The sequence below is a fragment of the Lolium rigidum genome, chromosome 4, assembly GCF_022539505.1.
Source record: "Lolium rigidum isolate FL_2022 chromosome 4, APGP_CSIRO_Lrig_0.1, whole genome shotgun sequence".
NCBI classification, from domain to species: Eukaryota; Viridiplantae; Streptophyta; class Magnoliopsida; order Poales; family Poaceae; genus Lolium; species Lolium rigidum.
In genome coordinates, this window is record NC_061511.1 from 62846361 (window position 1) to 62871141 (window position 24781).

General features: G+C 44.2%; 2 protein-coding genes across 2 annotated transcripts; one reads left to right on the top strand and one right to left on the bottom strand.

Moving 5' to 3' along the window:
- Nucleotides 1-1976: 1976 nt before the first annotated feature.
- LOC124708118 (RNA-binding protein Y14A-like) lies at nucleotides 1977-5698 on the top strand. The gene is made up of 4 exons (XM_047239806.1): nucleotides 1977-2346; nucleotides 3368-3504; nucleotides 3732-3877; nucleotides 5345-5698. Exons 1-4 carry the CDS (start codon nucleotides 2061-2063, stop codon nucleotides 5391-5393), a joined length of 618 nt encoding a protein of 205 aa, XP_047095762.1. The 5' UTR covers nucleotides 1977-2060; the 3' UTR covers nucleotides 5394-5698.
- A 3274-nt stretch (nucleotides 5699-8972) lies between these two features.
- Nucleotides 8973-18185, bottom strand: LOC124708675. The gene is made up of 7 exons (XM_047240352.1): nucleotides 17955-18185; nucleotides 12678-12778; nucleotides 11954-12026; nucleotides 11172-11434; nucleotides 10706-10822; nucleotides 10461-10509; nucleotides 8973-9853 (listed from the first exon to the last, which is right to left on the bottom strand). The coding sequence occupies exons 2-7, from the start codon at nucleotides 12765-12767 to the stop codon at nucleotides 9504-9506; spliced, it is 942 nt and encodes a 313-aa protein (XP_047096308.1). The 5' UTR covers nucleotides 12768-12778; nucleotides 17955-18185; the 3' UTR covers nucleotides 8973-9503.
- Nucleotides 18186-24781: the final 6596 nt, after the last annotated feature.

The following is a 24781-nucleotide window of genomic DNA, read 5'->3' on the forward strand; positions in this document are numbered from 1 at the left end:
GTTATCATGCATACAGAGTTTATCAAGCAAGCAAGCAATACAAGGAGAATCGATAAGAGTTATCATGTATCCATAGTTTATCTGAATATGTACTGACTCATATTGTCCATATATCTGAATGTAAAAATAAATCGGCAGTGACATCAGCTTATTAGAAAAGGTTGGAAGCAATTGAGTACTGTACCTAGTTTTCAGGCTTGCTCAGTTTTGGATATTTGACGATCAGGATTCTTATTCACTTACCCTGATGTGTGCATTGGATACAAGTCCTTACAAGAGCAATTGTTCACTAAGACACTGACTTTGCCTAACATATTACTCCAGCCATAAGTGCCTCAAGCCATCCACATAAATGAAGTGCATTTTTGCATTAAGAAGGAGCATTACATATGGACATTTCATAGAGAACATGGATTTGTGTCAGGTTAAGACCTAGCATCCAATGCAGGTAATTACTACACTTTGTGGTACTGTCAGACATTTGCATCTCTAACCAAGTCAGCATGCAACACTTGGGCAATTTGCACTTCAACATAAAATTAAATCTTACTTGGCAGCATATTCTACTTGGGAGTCTGGTCATTACAACCGAGCAAAATCAGAGACCACAAGCAACTCTAACTAACCATACAAGAGTTGACTGCACATCTTCAGGCTAAAAAAAGTGGGTAGAGAAGTAATTCACCTGAAGCCTGGTTTTTATGGTGTCGATGGGGTACAGAGCCGTCTCCACCACGACGCCGGCGGTCCCTCCGGCTATGACGCCCTCTGCGAGCAGATTAAGCAGTGCACGGAATCAGTCCCCTTCATCGGGTAAGAGGGGAGGAGGATTGGGGGGAGTTGGACGCACCTCCATTGTCATCCTCTTGAGGATTTTGAGCGGCAACAGCAACTGTCTGGTTCAATAGCATGCCCTCCATGGCTCTCCCATGCCAAGCAAACTTTGGACGCACCTGGAGGAAATTGAACGGCTTCTCTTCTCCGCCGCCGCCCATGGCTTGGGTGGTGTCTCTCCCCGCCGCCAAGAACGCACCACTATGCGGGGAACAAAATCTGGAGTCAGGTGAAATCTTTGCGGGCACAGGGGAGGCCCGCTGAGCTGTAGCTAGAAACAAAAATCTGCCGGAGAGAGAGAGGATTCGTACCTGAGGATTGGACGAGGAGCGGCAGCTCCCAGGCTGTTGTGGAGGAGGCGCACTCGCGCGCGATGTAGACGTCCAGGAGGAGGCCGAGGACGAGCCTGGGGAGCGGGCCTGGGGACTATCGTGAGGAGCGGTCCTGGGGACGAGGCGGCGACCTCGAGCAGAGGAAGGAGCGGACGCTCACGCGGGCTCCTGCAGGCGCGAGAACGGAGAACCAGCATCGGGGAGGGGCCGCAGCGACCGGGAGCACGCATGAAGCCTGAGGCGGACGCGGGCGCTGCGCGCCGGGCTCGGCGTGCGCGCGCCGGGCGCCGTCGGCCACGCGCGCGGCGACCGGCAGACCCTCCTCCTCCGGTGAGCTGGACGATGGCGCCGGCGAGGATTTGTGCAGCCGCCGTCGAAAAGAATCGAAATTGGATTGAAAAACATAGCCTTGATGAGCCTCGGCTAGGGTTTGTGGAGGGGCTGCGTAGCCAAGCTTCCAGGCCATGGGATCTACAGGGATCGACCGGAGATGGCCTGGGCGGTGGTCGCGCGGCGAAGTGGTGGGCGGAATCGACCGGAGTTGGCCTGGCGCCGGCGGCGGGTGAAATGGGGAATGGGAGGCGAAGCTGGCTCACGAGGGACGAACTGATTTCTTCAGGTGAAAAAGTGTGGGGGCGTTTTCGTAAAATTACCCGCCCGCCCAGTTTTTCGGGTCGGAGGGAGTAGAAAAATTACTCCTGTTTATTTACTAGCACAAATTTGTATTCTTACTGAAATCGGCGTGTTCTAGTACTACTGCTCCTACACGGCCAAGGGTGTTTCCGGAAACAAAAGAGAAGAAGATAACCCGACGTGCAAACCCCAAACCCCAGTAGTTCTCCTCCTCCCAACCCGAACCCAGATCCAAACCTAACCCCGGCGGCGGCTGCAGCGATGGCGGCGGCGACGGAAGTAGAGGCGGTGGACTTCGACTCCGACGACGATGACCTCATGGACGAGGATGGCGCCATCGAGCCCTCGCCGGCTCCCGCTCCCCGCCTCCGATCCACCATCGCAGGGGGCGGCGGCGCCGACGACGACGCGCCCCGTAAGACCAAGGGGCGCGGCTTCCGTGAGGACCCCAACTCCTCCTCCGCGCCCCGAGACTCGCGCTTAGCGGGCGTCGGCCGCTCTGGCTTCGACGCCCTCGCCTCCGATGGCGGCCCTGGCCCAGTCCGCTGTACGTCTCCATCTATCTCTCTCCCTCCCCTCCTCCCTTTTCTTGCTGGTAAGGAGATTTCAATGGTAGCGTAGTCAGGTAGGGCGGTGGGATCTGAACGCTCGTGTAGGAGGTCTACTGGCTCTGTATATTTTCTTCCTCGATGTGTTGCTTCTGCTGTTTGATGAGAAGATTTAGACGTCATGGGAGAGCAAAGATGCTGTCTTGATAGGTTTCTTCCGATGCCCATGGGCTGCTGCGCACGGCTAGGACATCTTTGTGTTCATTGGTGCGATATACGTAGTAGACTGCATTCTCTTGTGCTATGTAGATGTAAGGTGGAAATTTTGGGCGATTTTCTTGGATGGTTTCCTGGGATTAAAATTGCTGCTTACTCCTAGAGTTCCAAGATAGTTGCCTGTGATTTTTCTGTAGATGTCTGAACTGTGTTGGATGAAGAGTTTAGAAACTTCGAAACAAGTTAAATTATAATCGTGGGTCATAAATGTGGATCTTTTTGTATCTTCGACCGAGGATTGTTTTTGCTGCTTGAGTCTTAGGGTTACCAATAATTAGAATCTGTGGGTTAGCTTGTCTGGTGATATGCTCGTCATGCTTAATTTTTGTCTGGAAAAGGGTCTTTTAATATTGGTTGTGTGACTGCTGAGATTGTTATTGAAACTGCGGGTATTTAAAATCTTATGATGTGAGCAGGCTTAGTGTATACCTTCTGTTTTATTTTGACTATTTTTCTTAACTTGTTTAGTTCCTCTGATAAGTTGCTAGCGCCTTTGATTCTCATACATCTAACAACCCTCGAAGTTGTTATTTTCAAGTTTTATGGGGTTTTATTTTCAACCGTTATTATTTTTCCACTCATATTAGATCTTTTGTTGCTGCAAAATATTGAATCAATGGATGCTGTTTGTAAAAATAATGCAATAACAGTTACTACACAGATGTGTCTCTTTGCAAAAATTCCATAATATGAAGATAATGAATGTCACTAATTGGGTTCATGTATATTTTTCATTCTGTGCAGCAATTGAAGGGTGGATTGTACTGGTTACTGGAGTACACGAAGAAGCTCAGGAGGAGGACCTTCACAATATTTTCGGTGGTTTTGGGCAGGTCAAGAACCTGCATTTGAACTTGGATCGCCGGACTGGATTTGTGAAGGTATGCATTCTACTGTGTGTATGTGTTTAGTCCTTACATTTTGCAGATAGATATCAGCTTAATTTCGTTACCTAGTAACTATTCATGTGAAATTCCTCAACAAGGTTCATTTTTATTAGACCGCTGAAATCTTTATCCATAGAAAACAAAATAACTTGTGAAAAGCAGAGTTTTGCACTTTTTCTTATACGTGCTCATGTCTGTTTGGTTTTACTTCTCCTGTGCAGGGATATGCTCTGATTGAGTATGAGAACTTTGAGGAGGCCCAGCTTGCAATAAAAGAATCAGATGGAACTGATCTTCTTTCACAAATAATAAGTGTTGACTGGGCATTTAGTAATGGCCCTGTCAAACGCAGAAATACTCGGAAGAGGTATGTTCTATTTGTGTTTTCATATTTAGTTACTTTTCTGTCCAGAAGGAAGTCGTAGTAGACATGAGAGCTTATTCTTGAGAACATTTAGGCCTCCTTTGATTCACAAGGTAGGGAAAGTAAAGGAATAGGAAACGTGTAGGATTGGTTTGTCCTGTCCGGTGGAATCCTGTAGGCATAGGAACTCTCACAAATGGTTGCTTGATTGTCCCGAAGGAAAACCAGAAGTCATCAACACTGAATTGTCCTGTCCGGTGGAATCCTGTAGGCATAGGAACTCTCACAAATGGTTGCTTGATTGTCCCGAAGGAAAACCAGAAGTCGTCAACACTGAATAGTCTGTAGGACTTCTTCATGAGGTTAGACCGCTAGTTTTCCTGTGAAAATGCACTATGCAGTTCCTACGTGAATATTTCCTGCAGGATACACTCCCGTGAATCAAACACCAACCAAAGGAAAAATTCCACAGGAGCTAAATCCTCCAGAATTCCTATGAAGATCCTATGAATCAAAGGAGGCCTTAGGTTTTAGTGATAGAATTTGATACTTAGATATTCTGAACTAATTAGCTGGCATAGTGAACCATGAATTATCCATGCATGAGGCTTTTACTTGTAAAGCACTATGGCAGGAGCTGAATCTAGATTTTTGTGCAGGGACTCCTTAGATGAAATACCATATAACACGCACTTGAGACTACTAAGAGTAAATCATTATAAAGATCAGCATGATTAAAGAATTACGTTTGGAATGAAAAGTTTTAATCTAAGGTTTGCTGAACCTAGTTGGTACCTTGCTAGCAATTTGATAGATTTGGTTTCTGGTTGATTAATATGGCTACCAAGGGAATGTGTACTTGGCACCCAACTGAAAACCACTCCACATCAGATTTTGGCTTTATATTTACCTAACAAAGATACATACCTTCTGGACTTACGGTTGCTTACTACAATCTGAAGAGGGTTGTTCTGGCTGGTTTTTAAGTCCTCAAGTTGCACTCTACAGCCGATTTTAGCTAGTTATCTGATGAAGTTACCTACTTCTGGACTCTGGTTGCCCAATACAATCCTGACGAAATTTGTCCTTGGCTGGATTTAAGTCCTCAAAAGTTTCCTTTACATTTTCCCACTTTCAGTAATACATCCTTTTTTTATGAGACCTGCTGAGGTTCTTTGAATGAAGAATCTCCAGTAGCTAAATCGTTGGGAATTTGTTTTAGGCTATATAACATGGTTTTATGGATTCTGATCAATAAATTAGCTTAATACATATGATTTATTTCATCGTAGTTTATTTCTTAGTACAAATTAAATTTGTTTTTCCTAGTTTTACGTGATTTCCCAGTCATTGTTTCCTTTTTTCATAGTCTGGGGTTTGGGTCACTAACGAGCATTCATAGTTCAATGTACACAATTCTATCAACTGCATATAGAATATTTAATAGAGTTTGTACTGTGTTCAATTCAGGTCACCCAGGCCTAATCGCTCAAGGAGCCCACCGAGGAGAAGACACTGAGTGTTCCCTCACCATGAGTTGCGGTGCTTAGAAGTGACAAAGTGCGAGAATTGTGGGGATCCAGTTGTTCTATGTCTCCTCTTATCGTGGTTTGGTGATTGCCTTTGTCTTTTCGTTGCAGTTTCTGGTTCATGACTATACTAGTTGTATGGCATCTTTTAACTCTCCTTTCGGGATGGAGCTATTTTTACTGTTAAAGCTTGGCTTGCCATTTTCAGACGATTGTAACTGCTGTGCTGGATCTATATGTATTGCATTGGAATGTTTCGTTTTGCAATAACAATTGAATGAACTTGTCTTGCACAGTCTTCCAATGCTGAACCACAGTTTTTAGGGTGGTGGTCCACTTGTCAAATACTACAATCCGTTACTATGAATAAGGCGCACATGCATTTGAAAAGGTGAACTTTGGTGGAACAAATTGGACAACAATATCTCGTTGAACTTAACTGCTCTTTGTTATAATCATATTGATAAATATTTTGTAATGATATTGTAGGATATATTCTTATAATTAAGGTTTTCTCCATGACGCATTTAAGATAGGGAAACGCTCGCTTTCCTCCGGGCTTGCAGTGCGCCACGCGTATGGGCCCCACCGATCGCTTATCTCTTCCTTGACTTTATCCACCGACAGTTTCATCTTCTCCATCGTTCCCCTTTTCGCTTCGTTCCTCTTCCAAGCGTTCGATCCTCCGCCTCAGCACCCCACACCGTAGTCCACGTCCACCTCCGGGAGCTTGCCCCACCTCGCCGCTGAGATAGCCGTCTCCTACACCAGAGCTCACCTGCATCCCCGCAAGAGTTCGGCCGCCGCGCGGCTCGGCAAGGAGCTCGCCCACCTCGACGCCATGGGGACATGGTGGCGCGAGATGGTTCGGTCGGCGCGGGGGCGGTGACGGGGGAACATGTTGCTGCGGCGTTCTCCACCTCGACATCCACGTGCGCCTTCCTCGGGTACTCGCGGAAGCCGTCGCTGCCATGGGAACAGCTGCAGCTGCAGTGGCGGGCGTTGCTGCCAGCGACAGACTCGGTTGCTCCCATGGGCGACGGGCGCTGCTACGTGGAGCCGGCGGTGCTGCTGCCGGCTGCCTCCGGAGTTGCTACCATAGGCGACGGGCGCTGCTACATGGAACTAGCAGTGTTGCTGCCAGCGGCAGACTCGGTTGCTCCCATGGGCGACGGGCGCTGCTACGTGGAGCCGGCGGCGCTGCTGCCGGCTGCCTCCGAAGCTGCTACCATGGGTGACAGGCGCTGCTACATGGAACTGGCGGCGTTGCTGCCAGCGGCCACCGGAGCTGCTATCATTGGCGACGGGCGCTGCTACATGGAACTGGTGGCGTTGCTGTCGGCGGCCACCGGAGTTGCTACCACCGTCGGCTCGCCTTGCTACTATGGGTGACGAGCGCTGCTACATGGAGCTGACGGCGTTGCTTCCGGCGGCCAGCGGAGTTGCTACCATCGGCGGCTGGCCTTGCTACTATGGGTGACGAGCGCTACTACATGGGAGCTGACGGCGTTGCTGCCGGCGACCACCAGAGTTGCTACCGTGGCACATCGATGCTGCTGCATCAGCAACGCCGCGTCGGTTTCTCCGGCGACGGCCGTGGCCAACGGGGGAGCAACGCCGGTGTGCACAAATGGGAGGAGGCACATCGTAGTGGACAGATGTGCAACGCAACGAAGGCTGCTGCACCGGCGACCCAACGGCGGCTTCTCCGGCAACTCCATGACAGGGTTCTCCGGCGAAGCAACCATGGGGCTCTCCGGAGACGCCACGACGGAGGATCATCGGCGGCGGTGTTGCCGCTGTGTGCGCTGCAAGAGTCATGTTAGGACGGAACTATCAGATCCTAATCATGGTTGTGTTATTTTTTTCTTCCTTCTTTTGCGGGTAAGGTTGACCGGGTTGAACGGTAGCGATGGTCAGATCCTACGGCTGGGGACCCGGGGGATCGGGCGATCTGATCCCTCGGGGGACGCTCAGTACTGCCCTTTAAGATATTGTAGGATGTTGTATTCATCTTCATTTTTATTGTAGTACTTTAGCAGGTGTGTGAAGCGATTCTTCCTCCCGTGACCATCGTGCACAAGAGTTAGTTGTTCAATTAAGTCAAAATAAATTAATATCAGAATATAACCCCATTAGAACATATAAGAGCTCGTAGATGTCTGAAGCTACCTTCTATGTTTTCTCTTTGCGGTGGAAACCACAAGCTGATGAACCTAGGTAAGAAGAAATACTACATCTAAAGATGCAGGTTCTGTGTACTGCTGAACACGCTGGCCAGCGGGGGTCTAATTTCCCAATGTCCAGGCTTGGCGAAAACATGATTTGCTGCTCTCTGTGCTCGACTGGCAGAATTTTGTTACTAGTAAAACGAGCTCTGAAGATGAATAGTTTTTCCATTCTCCACCACGGAATAACAGTCGCTCGCTCAAATAGCAGACACACCGCCGGGTCGTCGTGTTGGTGCTGCTCTACAGTCTACAGCAGGACGACGCGCCGCAGTGGCGTCAAGGTGGCCTCGCGTGCGTCCAGCGTGGGGCACTGCAGTCTGCAATACCGCGACCAGATAGTGCTGAATACACAAGACCTGGTTACAGATCTATATTCATTGAGATGAGTAAATGATAAAAAAAATAACCACAATTGTGACAGTCCTGTCACGAAACTACCAAATAAGTTCGTTTTGTCACATGACTGTCACTATTGGGACATGTTCGTGACAAAGAGCACTGATTTTGCTATTTAGACGTGTTAAACCGTTTTCTGACTATTTGACCCCACTTGTCAGGACTACGTGGCAGATAGAAACCTAACTGCTAGTTACATTTTGCAAATATAATCTTAGAATATATTTTGTGTCACTCCTAGGTCCAATTTCACACATAAAAAATAAAGAACGATAAATGAAGAAAATAGAAATCCTCAACTGCTGCCGCATGCACTCATGCCCACCGCGCGCATGCATGCCTAACCGCCGCGCGCATGCTCGCTAATGCTCGCCTGCTTCCCTGCGCGTCTCGCGCATGCCCGCCCCGCCCCCACCGCCGCGCGCCCCTCGTCGTTAGGGAGGAAGCCGAGGCCGACGAGATGGAGGAGCTCGTGCTCGGACCGTGGCCGGGAACGAGGAAGATGCTGGTTGGGAGTTGATTGCTTTTTTGAAAGGAAGTAGGGGGTCTTTTGTAAAATGAGCATAAACAAGTTATTGGTTTTTGCCACGTAGGATCTTCCAGCTGCCAGAAACTAGATTAAGACGCGCAAATTGGAAAATTAGTGCTCTTTGTCACAACCATGCCCAAAAAATAGTAGTTATGTAACAAAACGAACACATTTGGTAGTTTCGTGACACGACCATCACAATTGTGGTAGTTTTTTTTTCATTTACTCCATTGAGATGGAGCATAAGGTGGATGGGTGGCTGAGAGTACACGCATAAGTTGTGTGTGCTTGAGTCTTCATTGTGCACACGTAAGTTGCACACTGTGTGAGTGAGTGTCTCTGTCGTACACTCATAAGCTGGACAATGTTGCGTGTGCGAGAGTCTTCATTGTACACATAAGTTGGACAGTGTGTTGGGTCATAGAAACTGGAGAAGTGAGAAAAATCAAAAGTTGGTCAACTTGTTGCGCCCAAAAGATCGAGAAACACAAATGATCAGGAACTGCACAACTGTAACATCTTAACACTTGATACATATGATCCATTGATCAACAGCTGTTCATGCATCGGATGATCGTCACTTGACATTTACTGTTCATGCGTTGGACGATCATATAACCTTCGGTAGTAGTCCTTGCACCAACTTCATAACAAAATTCCAGGCGTCTTAGTTGATGCTTATCTGATGGAGTTCAGAAGTAACAACCAGCCAGACCACCAGAGCCCAGGAAATCAGAAAGGCTCATCCACTGCATTCTGCTCCGGTAATTCGTAAGGTTGCAACTTCTTCCGAACAACAGCCAATTGATGGATCATGCCCTAGACAGTCTCATCAGAAATGCTGCAACAAGAGTCTCCCTGACAATGTGCCAGATTTCTGCGAAGACAACAAACATTTCCTCGACGTTATCAAGATCCATTCCCGTAATGCAGCGTGAACCAGCTTATTTGTGCCGTACCGAAGCACCCATTGCAGACTTCCGGACTCGTAAGGAGTGCCGGCGGACATCGGTTTGATTTGAGGGCCTGTTCTCTTCTGCCATGGTAGTTTTGGTAGTGTCAGGAGGATGCAGCTGAACATGCTCTGACAGAGATATCCATCGCCTCCTCGAACTACGGGTACCTTGTTGGCTAGGATCTGATGATTTGTGCGTGGTTGGCCTCAGTTTTCTCTTAGACGTCATGATGGTGTCCCTCTGATTGCTTAGCTCAGATTCCCTGTCTGCGTCCAGTGAACGAATTTTGATTGGAGATCTCAGAGCATCCTCTTCATCTGCATCGCTCTCTTCTATATCTGCAATTAGAGAACCGCGAAGATGGTAAGTTTGCAGGGACTACATCCCCGTGAAGTCCTTTACTTCTTCACAAATGGTAGATAAAAAGCTACAAAGAAAACTAATACAGTTCATTGGATTTGATTCACTTAATATCCCAGCTTTGCTCAGGCAGCTAAGCAAAAAGAACTACTCGTACAATTCCAGTTTTCCGGATTTTTTGTGTGGCTAATGACATGGTTGATTGCTAATTTTTCAAGCGAAATATCTGGAGATCTCGCTTAGAGAGAATATTACTACTACATCTTCGTCTATTGCCTTGTAAATTTCGAGTTTCATCATCAAGAATTCAAGATTAAATGCGTAACAGAAACAGTAACTCTTGTTTTGATTTTTTGTGACTTGACTTGACTGAAAAGTTGTCCATGTGTTCCGTTCAATTTCCTCATGATACACTTGTCTTGGAGGAAAAGCCTAATGTTTTAGTGTAGATTATTTCTCTTTATTTTCTAATTGATGTGCTTGGGTCTCTAGAATTATTGAAAACCACCAAGCCATGATGAAATTTCATCTGGCCATCCTAATATGCATGGCAGCCATACAATATCAACAAAAGATCAGCAGTACCAGGTTTAGGATGGATCAGACAAGCAGCATACCAGCATTTCCCATTTGCCTGACATCATAAAAAATACACAATAAGATGTCTACAGAAATAGACAATAAATTTTGTTTACACAGTTCGGTTACAGGAATCCATTCAATTCAATAAATTAATCCAAAACTGGTCAAGAGTCACCTCAATGCCCTGTTACACACATTAATTAACCATGTGAATTTAGAAGCTAGACCCTTCACCATTTGAAACTTACCTGTGAACGAGGTACAGTCCAACCTTCAATAATCGACCAATCAAGCGCAGGTCTCAGATCCTTAAGTTTAGCAGAATAGCTCCCACCTTCACCCAAGGGAGGTTCTAACAGGCTTACCTGTATAAGTGCAATATTATCTCCAGTAAAGTTGGTTATAATATTGAACAGAAAGCAAATAATCAGCATGGAAACAGTGGTTAAATGATAGGACAACTTGGGCCACTTAATATCTTTATCATGGTCCAGAGCTTGTATGTTCATGTGACGCTATCTTATCAGTGTGTCATCTGCATCATCAATATAGCTGATTGTGCATTACCAGCCTGTAACACTACTGGACCACCAGATATCAATCAAACTGAATGGAAGCATCCACGGCTTCCACAAAACATAACGGTCCAAGATACCAGTGAACAACAAAGTAACAGCTAATTTGGACTTACACAACAACTTATTAAATGTTTACCTGAACCACATCTTTAGTGAGCACCTTAATAATTTTCGCAGTCCAGTAACAATCTTCGTACAACCATTCTACCCAATCACCTACTTTCCAGGTATCACAAATAGTTACAATCAGCTCGCTCTTTGAAAAATGGTCAGGAACTTCACCCTCCCTACACCACTGAGGAAAGGAAGGACGTAACATGATTTGACAACTCGCACTTGATTTCCCATTCCCGCATTCTGGGTTGAGTTCCATTCGAAATACTTGAAGCCATTCCTTGGCTGCAAAGGAAGGGCATGAGGAGTAACAATATGATGTGTATAGAAAACAACCATTCATATTCTTCACACGATTCTAGTGCTACAAAAATTTTGATGTCTTGTGGTGGAAACACATTTGTACTTACACGCATGAGTGTGGGTGTTTCTGTCACTGTCCGTTATGCTTTGAGATTCAGATAAAAGGAAGAGAGAAAAGAATCTTTCCATCTACCAAGGCAAGAAGGAATCTCGAGGAATAAATTGACGGTCTAGAACACACCCACACCCATGTGTGTGTACAAAATCCACTCTCGTCTTGTGGTGTATACAAGGATAATGCCAAAGTTCGAGCACAAATCATGTCTACAAAAATGGAAAAGAAGGTGCACAATATCCATGAGCGAAGTGTTTGAGAATGAATGTCTAAATTGATTTAGTGCATGTGGTTCATTCACATCTCTTCAAACGACTAAAGGTATTATTATGCGAAAGAAAAAAATGTGTAAGGAAAAAATATAGCTAGCATTAAGACATGCTCACCTTCTTCTGGATAGTCAATATACTCCAAGTAATACTCAAGGTGTCCGGATTCTGTGACACGTGTATCCTCTATCTGAAATAGAAATAATGTAATATGTGTTAGTATAGCACAATACCTTACACTTTGGAATGAGTAGAAAGAGAGGTGATATGTTTGTAACCAAAAGTATGGACCTTGTTTTCCTCTTAGACTTATTTTCCCCTCCCACTAAGGATGTTGCCGTGTTGGTACCAAGTTATGTACCTCTTATGCTGCTCTAGCCCTTTACTTTTTCCCTCCCAACAAGGGTGATGGTGCCTTGTAAGTTCTGAATCAAGGCTGGGTCTATATAAACACGGCCTTGGCTCAGTTGTAATCTAACTCTCATCTAACCCGCTTGCACAGAAATTTCTATTCAGTGCATCAAGTAGTTCTCCGGAGTTCAGACCGTGATATCCTAAACCTTATATTCCCGCTCCAAAACCAATGTCGTTTGGACCTACTTGTTGTGAATTTCAGTACAATCACAAGTAGAGGGAAATAATCTGAGTGTGAAGGTGTCTAGAAGTGTATATTCACTATAATGAAAGGAAATCAATTCTTTTAAATATTTAGATCCAATACATAAAAGAACATGTTTGCTTTAAGTCCGTGTTGACGCAAAAAAAATGAAATGGTGAAAAATGTGCGTATTTCCTAATTAATTCAAAACATTAACATGCTAAAATAAATAAGCTGACCCACCTTGGAGCGAAACCATGCACCATTGAAACCTTGAACAAGGGACCTTGCCTCTGCGAGATCTCCAGTTTTAAAAGGAAGAATCAGATCCATGCCCAGCCAATCTAAAGACATTATCAACACAAGAAACACAAGTTCGTTAGCACAACATTGGGTGTGTAGCCTACCATATGCACATGTAACAGTGTGTAATCTAAAACATTAATAAGAATGTTATAATGGAGCATTAACAGAACAACCATAGCCCCAGAAGATCACATGGGTTGCTGTGATAAGAAGTGGGTCTAAATATAAATAGACTAGTATAACATCCAAACGAATGAACCTCATTAAGAGAACCAAGATAACAGTAACAAAAGCACAACAAAAGAAAAAAAAGTCTAGTATGGGCAAAATGAAAATGTATTGTTGATTGGGCAAACTGTCTTGAACTCTTGATCCATAAATCAACTTCAAATACAATGATGGCACCCGGATTTTTTGTGCAAGTTCCATTTTTACTAAATTGCAACTGCACACTTTTCATTAAGCTATGTTTTACTTTCCCACCTTGTTGCTGAGAAAGTGGAAATGAACTTTTCAGAATCAACCAATACTTAGAGCAACTCCAACATCCAGTGGTAAAAATTGACATTTAGCGCGCGGTGTGGGGTGGGGGGCCTGCTCCAGCAGCGGCGGCAAAAAAACGTGCATGCTAAAAAAATATCCCAGCGCACGTGGGATATTTAGCACGTCGCATCCAGCGCGTGCAATAAAAGCCACGAACACGTGCGCTCCCGAACGGCCAGACAGTTCCCGCCGCTTTGTCATGCTCGGCGGGGACGTTCTATGTGGAGATCCGCGCTGCCGGAAGCCGCATCATCCTCGGGACCTTCACCACGACGGAGGAGGCCGCGCGCGCCTACGACGCGGTGGCTCGGACGCCCACGTCGCGACAAGAACTTCCGCGACTACGAGTCGCGCAAAGAAGCCGAGTTCCTGGCGGGGGAAGCGAACGTCGTCACCGCCGAGCAGCGCCATCGTGAAGGCGGATGAACGCGCCATGGAAGCGTGGCGCCAGGCTTTCCCGCAGGACGTCGCAGACGATCATGACTTCTTCGCGCAAAAAAAGGCCAAGCGCAGGATGGAGAAGGAGGACATACGCTGGCGCAAGGCCTTCATCCAGGCGCAGAGGGAAGGCCCCCAAGCAATCAGTGACAACAATGATCGCTGGGCGGGAAAGTTCTTGACCACTCCAATTTCTTGGAGGATAGCGTTATTTTAGTATTGCAATGTTTATTGCATTTAGTATTTTATTTACGATGTCGTATGTTTTATCACATTGTAATAAATATGTCTTTTAGTTTAGTTTTGCTATCTACGTTTGATCTTATTTTGAGAAATTTCATCACCGAATCATGTTTGTGGCGCGCTATTTTTCGCTACTTTCCGCGCGCTGCACTATACCGCCTCCGGTGGAGGACGCGCCGACGCTGCGTGCTAAATCCTATTGCAGAGAGCTGTAAACACGATTTACAACGCCGGGTTTTGGCGCGTCTGTGGAGTTGCTCTTAAGAACATCCTAGCCCACTAAGACTTAGCACAACCCTACAAAGAAATGGTATAGAAAATTAAGTACGAATAAAAATACAAAGACAATAATGCATCGAGAACACATTTGGGCCTTTCTAATTCGCAAGGTGAAAGATTCTAAAAACATAGGATTGCATGTTGAGCTCAATCAAATTCTACATGATTTCATATCCAACAAACTTTGGTTGAATCCATCACAAGAAAACCAAAGGATTTTGAAAAAGGTTTGAGTATATGTTAGATTTTCTATGAAATCTAGTGCAAACAATCTCTTCAAAAAATTGATATGAGATTCAAACCTACAAATCAAACAATCACCATAGGAAAAATCATACGGATATGAATCTCCAAAAAAATCATATGAAAATCCTTTGAAAGTAGCCCTTAGTAACATGAAAAATCACAATTTGCCCCCCAAAAAATAACACACACCCCAAAGTTAAAAAAGTATAAAACAACAAAATAAAAAATAAAAAATGAGTTCATACTTATGTTAAATTAGATTATTATGTCTAAGGCAAGGACGATTGCCATCGAATCTTATCGTATCATATTAATTGATACAAAAATCTCAAGACATTGACGTTGAACAATTTAGTATATTGATTTTAGACAATTGAAAGCAGCTACCTACAAGGGTCTTGACTTTTGCGCGTGGTTCCGAGTGATCGTTGCATCGCTAGCCTCCTCACATCCTTTTCTTCCAACAACCACCTGCCCAACATAGCTAGGCCCATCCAAAAGGAGATCCAACCCACCAGTCTTCACACAAACATCAAGCAAGCACAAGAAGCGAACCAACATTTTCGATACATCTATGCTGAAAAAATAAAATGAAAATGATCTAGAGCATCCAATCTACTACCTCCGTTTGAAGGAATAAGGCGCACGCGTGATTCAAGATGAACTTTGACCATAAAAATTGAGCAATAAAATTTTAATTTTATTATATGTAATTAGCACCGTTGGATTCGTACTGAAAAATGTTAAGCTTCATGCACTAGCCACTTGAACCAAAAGTCCGAACTGATGGAAAGGGGTAGACAATCTACTTATACACATCAACACCCCCTCTCACGTGTGACGGGAGACGAGAAGACAAGTCAACACGTGTAGAGAGGCAAAGAGGCAGCGCCGGGACCACACGGCAAGAGGCTACGAGGGAATTTAGAATAAATTGGAGATTTTAGAATAAATTGTGAAAGCCAGGATTTGAACTCGAGACCTGGGGCTCTGATACCATGTTAAACTTCATGCACTAGCCACTTGAACCAAAAGTCCGAACTGATGGAAAGGGGTAGGCAATCTACTTATACACGTCAACAAAAAGCACTTTCTAATGATGCTAATTTCATACAAACAATCTTTATATATTTAAAGTATTTTTTGGTCAAACAAAAAGCACGTAAAAAGAGGACACCTTATTCCTTGAAATGGAGGTAGTATGTATAAAAAAAAACCCAAGCGCAACATTTTTTTGTTCACATGTAACATTATTTGCACTAAGTTCCTCAAAAGCTGTAAAAACTTGAGATGTGTACCATTTTGAACACAAGCATGTCGCAAAACTAGCAACATATGCACCAAATCCAAGTTTGGTTGTAGCATAAAAGCGAAAATAGCATGTTGCCCGTTTGATACATTTTCAACCCACTCATGTAGCAAAATCAAAGAAAGTATGCAACAAATAAAACTTTGGTTATATTAAATTAGCATGACACAGTTTGCAACATTTTTAACATGTAGCAAAAATCATATGTGCTTGTAGCAAATCGTAGCACCGCATGCAACATCAAAAAATTCCAAAAAGTAGAATTATTGTAGCACTTTGTCTATACTTACACAACAAAAATGATGCATCGATGTAGCAATTCGCAATACCATATGTAACTTTGACAAAATTTCACAAAATTTTGAACTTTCAAATGAACATGGAGTCACTGCCATGGCCAATTCAAGCTATCCACCCATGAACCCACCACGCCAAAGCTCGGTAGAAGCTAGATCTGCTAAAACCGCAACCAATCCATGCACATATGTCTGTCTTCTCCGAATTCGATGGCGTATGGGCAAGTCGTCGTCCATGGTTTACAAGGCGAGCGATCCATCTTCTCTAGTATGGCTAGGTGTGGGAAAATGGTCCTCGTCCCTGGCGTACTATCGAGGCTTCAGATAGTATGGCGTGGAATGTGGGGACATCATACGGGGGAGTAGCTACCTAGCTAGCTAGAAACTAGCTATAGCTAGCAATTTGCTCGCATGCATGCACAGCTGATTTCTCATGTGTGCACGCGCCACGCGAGCCTGAAGCATGCGTGACTAGGAATAGGAAACGCTGGCAGAGATATACATGCTCAACGCGGATAGGCCGACGGCCTATTGGGGAGGTTGGCCGCGGAGGGATGTGCGATGCTAGGAACAACTGATGCCCAGAGTGACGTGCGATGCCAAGAACCGACCGATGCTTTAGGGGGTTGTAAGATATATGTTTTCTTTCAAAAACTAAGGAGTCTTAAATTTAGTAAAACGATAAAATGTGGTAAAATAAGAAATTTTGGAAAAGTAAAGATTGACAAGTCTTAATATGATAAATCACAACTACACCAATTTTTTTTTCAAAAGTGTTAAAAAATAAAACAATAAAACAATAAAACAAAAAAGATGATTTATGATTCAGTTGAATAAGATTTTTATGTGTAAGTCAATGGTGCTAACCATTGTTAGCACTTATTTTGGTCAGATAGCCAGCTAAGGCGAGGACCGGTAGACAACTTAGGATTAGACGGATATGTCTAGCTTTGGGCTGAATTTAAAGAGGAGCTAGATGAGTGGACGACTTAGATGTGGAGCAAGGCACCACAATCAAAGAAAATTTAGAAGCCGCACCAAGCAAGAACAAATATGGGCAGGCTTATGCCCAAAAGCCTATGAAGCAGCTAAGGATAAACACCATTTAGAGATGAGCTACACAGACACTTGGCCTGAGCGCCTTTAGCTTGGATGTGGATTTGAAAAAATGAAAGTAGGTTTTCGGGTTTAAAAAGCGCTAGCCAGATTGTCTTACATATCGCGCTTTTAGCCAACCTCTTGCGGCATGAGTAGCGGAGTACGTTCCCGGAGGCGCCGCACATACATAAGTAGGTGTTCATGGGACGCTTTTCAGGTGCAACAATCAGATCTATTTTACTTCTACAAATCGAAGGAGTCGATACATGAAGTTTAGATGTAAAACATCTGATAAACTTTAGATTTACTAAGTCCGTAAAAAAAGATCTACCTAAAAAAAGTTTAAAGTTTATCTAAATTTAGATATATGTAGACCCAATTATTTAATATAGAAATACATCCAAATTTAGACAAATCTAAGTCATCTTTTATGAAGAAGCAATAAAAATACGTTTGCAAAAAGTAAAAAAGAATGGGAAAGTCATAGTAGGAAATCATTATATAAAAAATCAGAAGGTGTAACAAATTAATCACCATAAAAAAATTTGATATAAAATCCACCCTCAGATCTACATGAATAAGAATAGTCACTTTTCTAATGACTGAGATTCGACCTTCTATTGTGGAATTTTTCCCCATTCGTGCTGAGAGAGTGACCAATAAAAAAGCAAGAAAAAAGGTACACAAAGTTTTCAAAAAGCCAAGCAGAAAAACGCACTTTCGATTTTGCAGAACTGGGCAAGATTGGAGAGGTTGACGCACCTGAGAAGGTTTGCTGCGAAGCCCGACCGCCACTCGCTCCTAGATCTAGACGGCCGCCAGATTCATCCCCTAGTCTTCCTCAAGGGTGGCGGCAGAGCTGGTGCTACTGGAACGGAATATGGCCGCCAGCGTCGCCTTTAACCCTCTTCTACCGCAGCGGCAGCCCTGGCGGTCCGATGAGAGTAGCCGCCGCCGGCTCGGGTGAATCTGCTCAGAGCTACTCCATAGTCCAGAAAAAAGTTGGTAGCGACTGCTTTATATAATTAGCGTGGACCGCATGATCCAAGGGTATTAGAAACAGATTCCGGCCTTCTTCGGACATGGGTCTAGGCAGGCTGAAGGCCTCGCACAGCACGGCCCGTTCAGTAATCAATTGAAATCTCTATGTTTCGCATCCGGGCCGAGCGGGCCTCAACAAAAATAACCAGGACCGAGGGACCCCTCACAAAAACCAGAAAAAAAAACAGGGCCCCAAGGCGAGGCAATCACCATAGGCCGACTCACACCGGGAAAATCTCTATCTCTTCCCTACTATTTAAAAAAATGAAGAATTTTCTTCTCTACTATCTATTTAAAAAATGAAGATTTTTCTTCTCTACTATCTATTTAAAAAGAAGATTTTTCTATGTTTTATTTGATCGCTCGTTTCGTCTAATTTTTTCTGGACCATTTTACCTTTTCACCAAATCACATAATAGACACAAATGCCACAGTACCGATTTCTTTATAATGAGTGTTTCGTTTTCTACCATCCGGTGCACTTGGCGGTGTAGTCCTCCACGGAATTTGTGGACGCCGCGACGTGTCCTCCCACCGATTCCTCTTCCGTTGGTTCCACGGCCGGCACGCAGGCTTGGTGTAGCCCCGCATCATCGGCGCTCGAATTCTCCATTCACGTGCTTCTCTTCAGCGCTCTGGCTCCCTCCGATCTTAGAGGTAGAGGGAGGGAGGCGTTACGTGGTTGCTATGTCGTATCTCGACCTTCCTTGGTGGCGACGGGGTTTCTCCACGGCCTTCCCTCCGCATGCTGTGACCTGCATTGAGGCCGAGATGGCAAGACCATCCTCACGCCTGCCACTACTTGTTCCATCCTCCTTGGATTCGGGATTAGAGCTGCTGCATAGGTTGACGAAACTGGTCGTTCAACGGCACCTCGTCGCACACTGCCTATCCTCCTCGGAATGTAATTGATTATGCTTTATGATCTTCATTTTGACAGGTTGTATTCATTCTGGTTCCAATCAATTTCTACAGGCAAATCTTGGTGTCTTATGTGATACTACTGCATTGGTTTGGGAAATTCTTGAACTGACAATACCCGATGCAGCCATGTGAGTTCCCTTATACTCTGAGACCTCATCTCTCTACTCTTTAAGTAATAATCCATGTGCTAGATGTATGTGTACCCTTGTTTTCTTAAATTATTTATGTGTATAAATGATTCCAGAACATTGTATGCGGTAGGTTATTGAGAGGAGGCAGACTGGAAGTGTGAAACAGTTGTTTACGTGTTCATGTCTTTAACAACTAGATGATACTCCGCGTGTTGCTGCAGGAATGGTGACACACAACACCAATGGAAGGAGCCATAAACCGACGTTCATGGAAATATAATAACATGTAAATTTGAATGAATTTGACAATTGTTAAGCTACAATTCAAAAGAATTACAAAGTAAAAAAAGGAACATGAATATATATAGTAAGAGAGAGAAGTAGAGGGACATTAAGCGAAGATGCTGGATGGATACACATAAACTCATAAAAATAAAGTTTGTATTGCTACGTCTTGGTGACTGGCATATTGCCAAAACATGACTCGTCAGAGTTTATACGGTAATAAGATGCTACCGGACTTGTCTGAATTTGTACAGTTGCAAGATACTTCCAGACTTTCCTCATTATTTTGATATACAATTGATGGTACAGGCCCTGACCCAACTTCCAGATCTTCTGCACTCACTGGAATTCCTTTTGTGACGGAGAGTGGCCCATTTAGCATTGACATGCAATGATTTTCTACAGATAGAAAAGGAACAAACAGTTACTACAAATGTTCAGAGGAATTAATTTGATGCCTGTTTTGGAGCTGCAGTCTAAGCCAAAAAGAAGGTATATCAGCTACCAGCAATTTTTAGCGAAACACAACTATATACATATTCGTTTTACTATCTCTTAATTGTGGAAGAACGGAAAAGCAAGGAGTGAGCCATTGGAGCATAATTTTTGTGGACATTTGCACTTTACCTTGACGGAAACTCAAGTTTGAAACAACAAGTGATTTTTTCTTCAAGTTTGATAAGCCTCAAGATTCAAAAGGTAGTATAAGATACAGGAAAGCACACTGGCATATATGAAAACTAAGACTCATCTTACGAAACTGTCGCATTTGTTTTCAGTGATTGAACGTGTGCAAACAGAAGCCACAATAATTTTCTTTCAAGTAGAAAAAGACACAATTATATACTGAAACTCAAACATTGTTTACAAAGAAAAAGAATAAACAAAAAATAATGCATCTTGGTCCCTTCTAACCTGCAGACATCTAGCTACAAAAATTGAATGGAGGATTAAATGGATTAGAATACCTTCAACGATCTCAAGGTAATTTTTTTTATTGTGGCCAGCCTCAATCATATATAAATGGTACATGATTAGAATACAAGACATATGCTGGCAGGTTTATACAACACCATACCACTACGTGTACAACTAGGTTAGCCTAACATATACAATTTATCACCCTCCCTCAATCTCAACCGAGATAGCAAGGTTGAGATTGCGTCTAAAAAATTGAAACAGTGGTAAAGGAAGAGGTTTAGTAAATATGTCAGCATGCTGATACTTGGAGGAGATGAAGCAAATCTGTAACAACTTTTGGGCAACCCTTTCTCAAACAAAATGAAAATCAAACTCAATATGTTTAGTGCGAGCATGAAAGACTGGGTTGGATAACAGGAAGGTTGCGCCAATATTGTCATACCATAGAACAGGTGAACTACTCTGAGATACCCCAAGTTCAGCCATCAGAGCTTGTACTCATATCAGTAAGTGCTTTATACTAAGACTTTGTACTGAAACGACCTGTTTAGCATATCCCTCGGTTAATCGCTGATCATCAGAATTACTAGCCCAATCCGCATCAGAAAACGCAAGCAGAAGATCTGGAGATGATGTAGAGCGTCTCAACAACAAGCCATATGACAAGGTGCTCTGAACATACCGCAAGATAATCGAGGAGCAGAAAGATACTGACACACCTTGTTCACTGCAAATGACAAGTCAGCCTGGTCATAGTAAGATATTGTAATCCTCCAACAATACTGCGATAGCGGGTAGACTCCTCAGCAGAAAGAAGTGTGCCATAAGTAGAGCATTGTTTATTAGTAGGAGTCATAGAGTTGTAACCGGGGTGGACTTGAGAAGCCCAGCTCGTCGCATAAGCTCAGAAGCATACTTCTGCTGACACAATACCAAGAAAGTAGTGTAACTCGCCAAGATCTTTAAGAGCAAACGAGGAGTAGCAGCAGATGAAGAACTCACCGGCCACTATGATGTCATCCACATATACCAGTAAATAGAGTGTAACGTTTGGTTTCCGGATAATGAAGAGAGATGTATCCTCAGTAGAAGCTGCAAATCCAAGGCCATGAAGAACATAACTAAAACGTGCATGCCAAGCACGTGGAGCATGTTTGAGTCCATAGAAGGCCTTGTCAAGCGACAAAGATACTTAGGATGTGTAGAATCCTCAAAGCCAAGAGTTTGACACATGTATACCTCTTCTTCAAGAACACCATGTAAGAAGGCATTCTGAATATCCAATTGTCGGAGTTGCCATCCCTGATGAAGAGCCATGGGCAATAGTGTGCGGATAGTAGTAGGTTTAACAGCATGGCTGAAAGTGTCCTCATAGTCCAAACTATAGCGCTGCTTGAACCCTTTGGCAACTAGTCGAACTTTGTACCTCTCGATAGTGCCATCATACTTTTGTTTAATCTTAAACACCCACTTGCAGTCAATGATATTGATGCCAGTCTGAGGGGGAACCAGTCGCCACCTCTTGTTGGTATGAAGAGCTGAGAATTCAGCTTCCATAGTGACGCGCCAGTATGTGATCACATGGCATGCATCGTGATGACCACGGGGTTCAATATGGACAAGATCACCAACGCGAGAGGTGTGCCACATGACTGTGTCGTCGGTGCGCTGCTTCGGGTTGCGAACACCACACATGAGCCACGTGGTGACACCCTGTCGAGGAGCAGGTGACAGAGGTTGATCAGGAGTCACGTGCTATGTAGTCGAAGCAGTAGTCCCGGGAGAGGGCACATGCGATGATGGGCCAGCCTACGGAGATGGGTCGTTCGGGGCAGAGCCCGGCGTAGAAGGCCCGTCGTCAGCCTGCCATGCATGGTCGGGCGCGACATGCAGCTGATCGACGTTTACGTCGGAGGCACCATGATCGACATGCTCCACGCCACAATCAGTAGGACTCGGCACCGCACGATCATCCAGTAACTCAAGTCGAGCTCCCCGCCCCAAACCACCAGCACGGCGCTGACCACCAACACGCGCCCTCCCACTCACGAATCTTCCATCAGTAGGAACGCGAACACGGGCACGCATAGCCGACCGCACAGACGCACCATCGCACTACTTTACCTTATCGATGTAGTAGAGAAAGAGCCAGGGAAGGTCGAGGAGGAGATCCAGGCGAAGTAGAGGAAGATATCCTCCATGAGGAGGAGCAACCGGAGGTGCAACGGCGTTGGAGAAGTGTCGACGACAAAGCCTAGGGCGACACTAGGGTTTCGTGGGCGCGAGCGCAAGGGCGCGGCCGAGCATTGTGGTGGCGGGAAAACGGAAGAGAAGGAGAAGGCAGAGCACCGCACGACGGGATAAACGTGGCCAGGGAGGGGAGTAGGACGGTGCTGGCGGCGATGTAGAGAAGCAGACCAAAGAAACATGAGAGGTGGGGGCAAATCAATTCATTGATTCTAGACCCAATGCATCATTAAGCGAGATTTTGGCTTACTCCTATGCAAACACTACAACCACACACGTAAGGTGTTTCCAAGCCTCCTAAAAATGCTAGACATCGTCCAAACACTACACACAAAAAACACAACAGGAGTAAGGATACACGTGTCAGCAGGCTGTGGACTTAAAAGAAATTCAAAATTATGTGAAAAAAGAAGTGTGTTAATGTAGAAAGCTGCCGACGAGGAAACTGTCTAATGGAGGAGGTAGGCCTGCTGACATCACATCCATCCTGATGCACTTTAAAAAGAATTGAGATGCCACCAGAGGACCAAAGAATAAGGAAAACAAAAGTTTCAAGGTATTTTGGAAAAGTTAACGGCCGTCGTGATAGGCTGATTAACTTATAGTACAGTAGCACTCTTTGTACAAGACCCGCTGAAGTATCTCTGAGTAAAGCCGTGGTATTTTTGGGGATTTCATTTCTGGCTACGTAATATGTTACTTTTGATTCCGATTGATAAGTTAGCTTATACATATGATTCTACCAAAACAGAACCTCTGCCGCCTCCTAAACCTAGCGCCCTCTACACCTCCGCTTTCTCTATAGATCGGTTTCCTCTCCTCCGGCCGATCTCGCCAGTGTCAGGAGGGGTGGGAAATCCGATTTATGTGTGGAGTTTTTATTGGAAGTAGTATTTTCTAGGGATTTGGTAATCATCTTTTTGTTGGCACCCGTCTCAATGGAGATGACATCCTCTACAATAAGTGATTTTCAGCTCTTCATTCGACAATGGGATCTCCTTCTCAATGTTAATGGTGTTGTTGGAAGATTACAATTTTCTAGGCATAGCTTTCTGATCCTGCTTTACCAGATCTATTTTGGATCTTTCTCATGGTTTGCCACGAGGATGATTGTCCTTGTAATATTTGTCTCGGCTTCTACGTACTGACCAATGGTGATTCGTACTCTCGGCTCCCCAATGATGTTGACAAAGTTGTCCGGTTATTTTGCCATGACATTGTGGCTCAAACTAAAATTATTGAATAACCTTCGTTGGTATTTACAAGTTTGTATTTTGATATTTACGTCTGCCTTCTAGAAAATATAAGATTACGTTATGGAAGAGAAATATTTGAAAACCTCAAGAATTTACTTTTTAGATTTTATTTTGTAATTGCTGGAGAAAACTCATGTATCTCTATTATTTGCATATGTGATATTGATTGTAAAAGAAAAATTATACATACGATTTATTTCTTCTCACTGTTTTCCTTAGCTTTACCTTTGCAGGGCTTTGCCTGTCATCGTTTCACCTTTTAATAGTCTGTATCCGGGTCACTAACCAGCATTCATAGTTCAATAAATTGTGTGCACAATTCTAACAACTCTGCTCATTTCAGATCACCGATGCCTAAGCCCTCGAGGAGACCACTGAGACGAAGACACTGAGTGTTTACTCGTCCTCTTATCTTGATGACTGTTTTTGTCTTTCCGTTGCGATTTCTGGTTCATGAAGGTGATACGTTTACATTTACCGCTTGGCTTGCCATTTTCAGACAATCATAACCTCTGTTCGCTTTTGAGAGAGTTATAACCCCTGTCTTGGATCTATCATGTGTTGCATTGGAATGTTTTGCATCATAATATGCTATGCCTTACTGTCAAGTTGTCCAAAAGTTGTCTTGCAGTTTTTAGTTGCTCAAACAGTCTTCATGGCGTCCCACATGTCAGCATCTTATGATTAATTGTTCGTTTCATAGCCGATATCAAGCTTAGAACCGCTTAGAGAGGGAGGGAGAGAGAGTTGCTTGTGACAAGTGAAGAAAAATCAAGAGATGTGC

Bases quoted from the DNA above. Each gene is read 5' to 3' on its own strand.
- LOC124708118 (XM_047239806.1), top strand. From the start codon at position 2,061: ATGGCGGCGGCGACGGAAGTAGAGGCGGTGGACTTCGACTCCGACGAC. The intron at 2,347-3,367 runs GTACGTCTCCAT...CATTCTGTGCAG, and splicing joins CGGCCCTGGCCCAGTCCGCT to CAATTGAAGGGTGGATTGTA. The intron at 3,878-5,344 runs GTATGTTCTATT...TGTTCAATTCAG, and splicing joins CGCAGAAATACTCGGAAGAG to GTCACCCAGGCCTAATCGCT.
- LOC124708675 (XM_047240352.1), bottom strand. From the start codon at position 12,767: ATGGATCTGATTCTTCCTTTTAAAACTGGAGATCTCGCAGAGGCAAGG. The intron at 12,027-12,677 runs GTGGGTCAGCTT...TTTCTATTTCAG, and splicing joins GTGCATGGTTTCGCTCCAAG to ATAGAGGATACACGTGTCAC. The intron at 11,435-11,953 runs GTGAGCATGTCT...CTTCCTTTGCAG, and splicing joins TATTGACTATCCAGAAGAAG to CCAAGGAATGGCTTCAAGTA.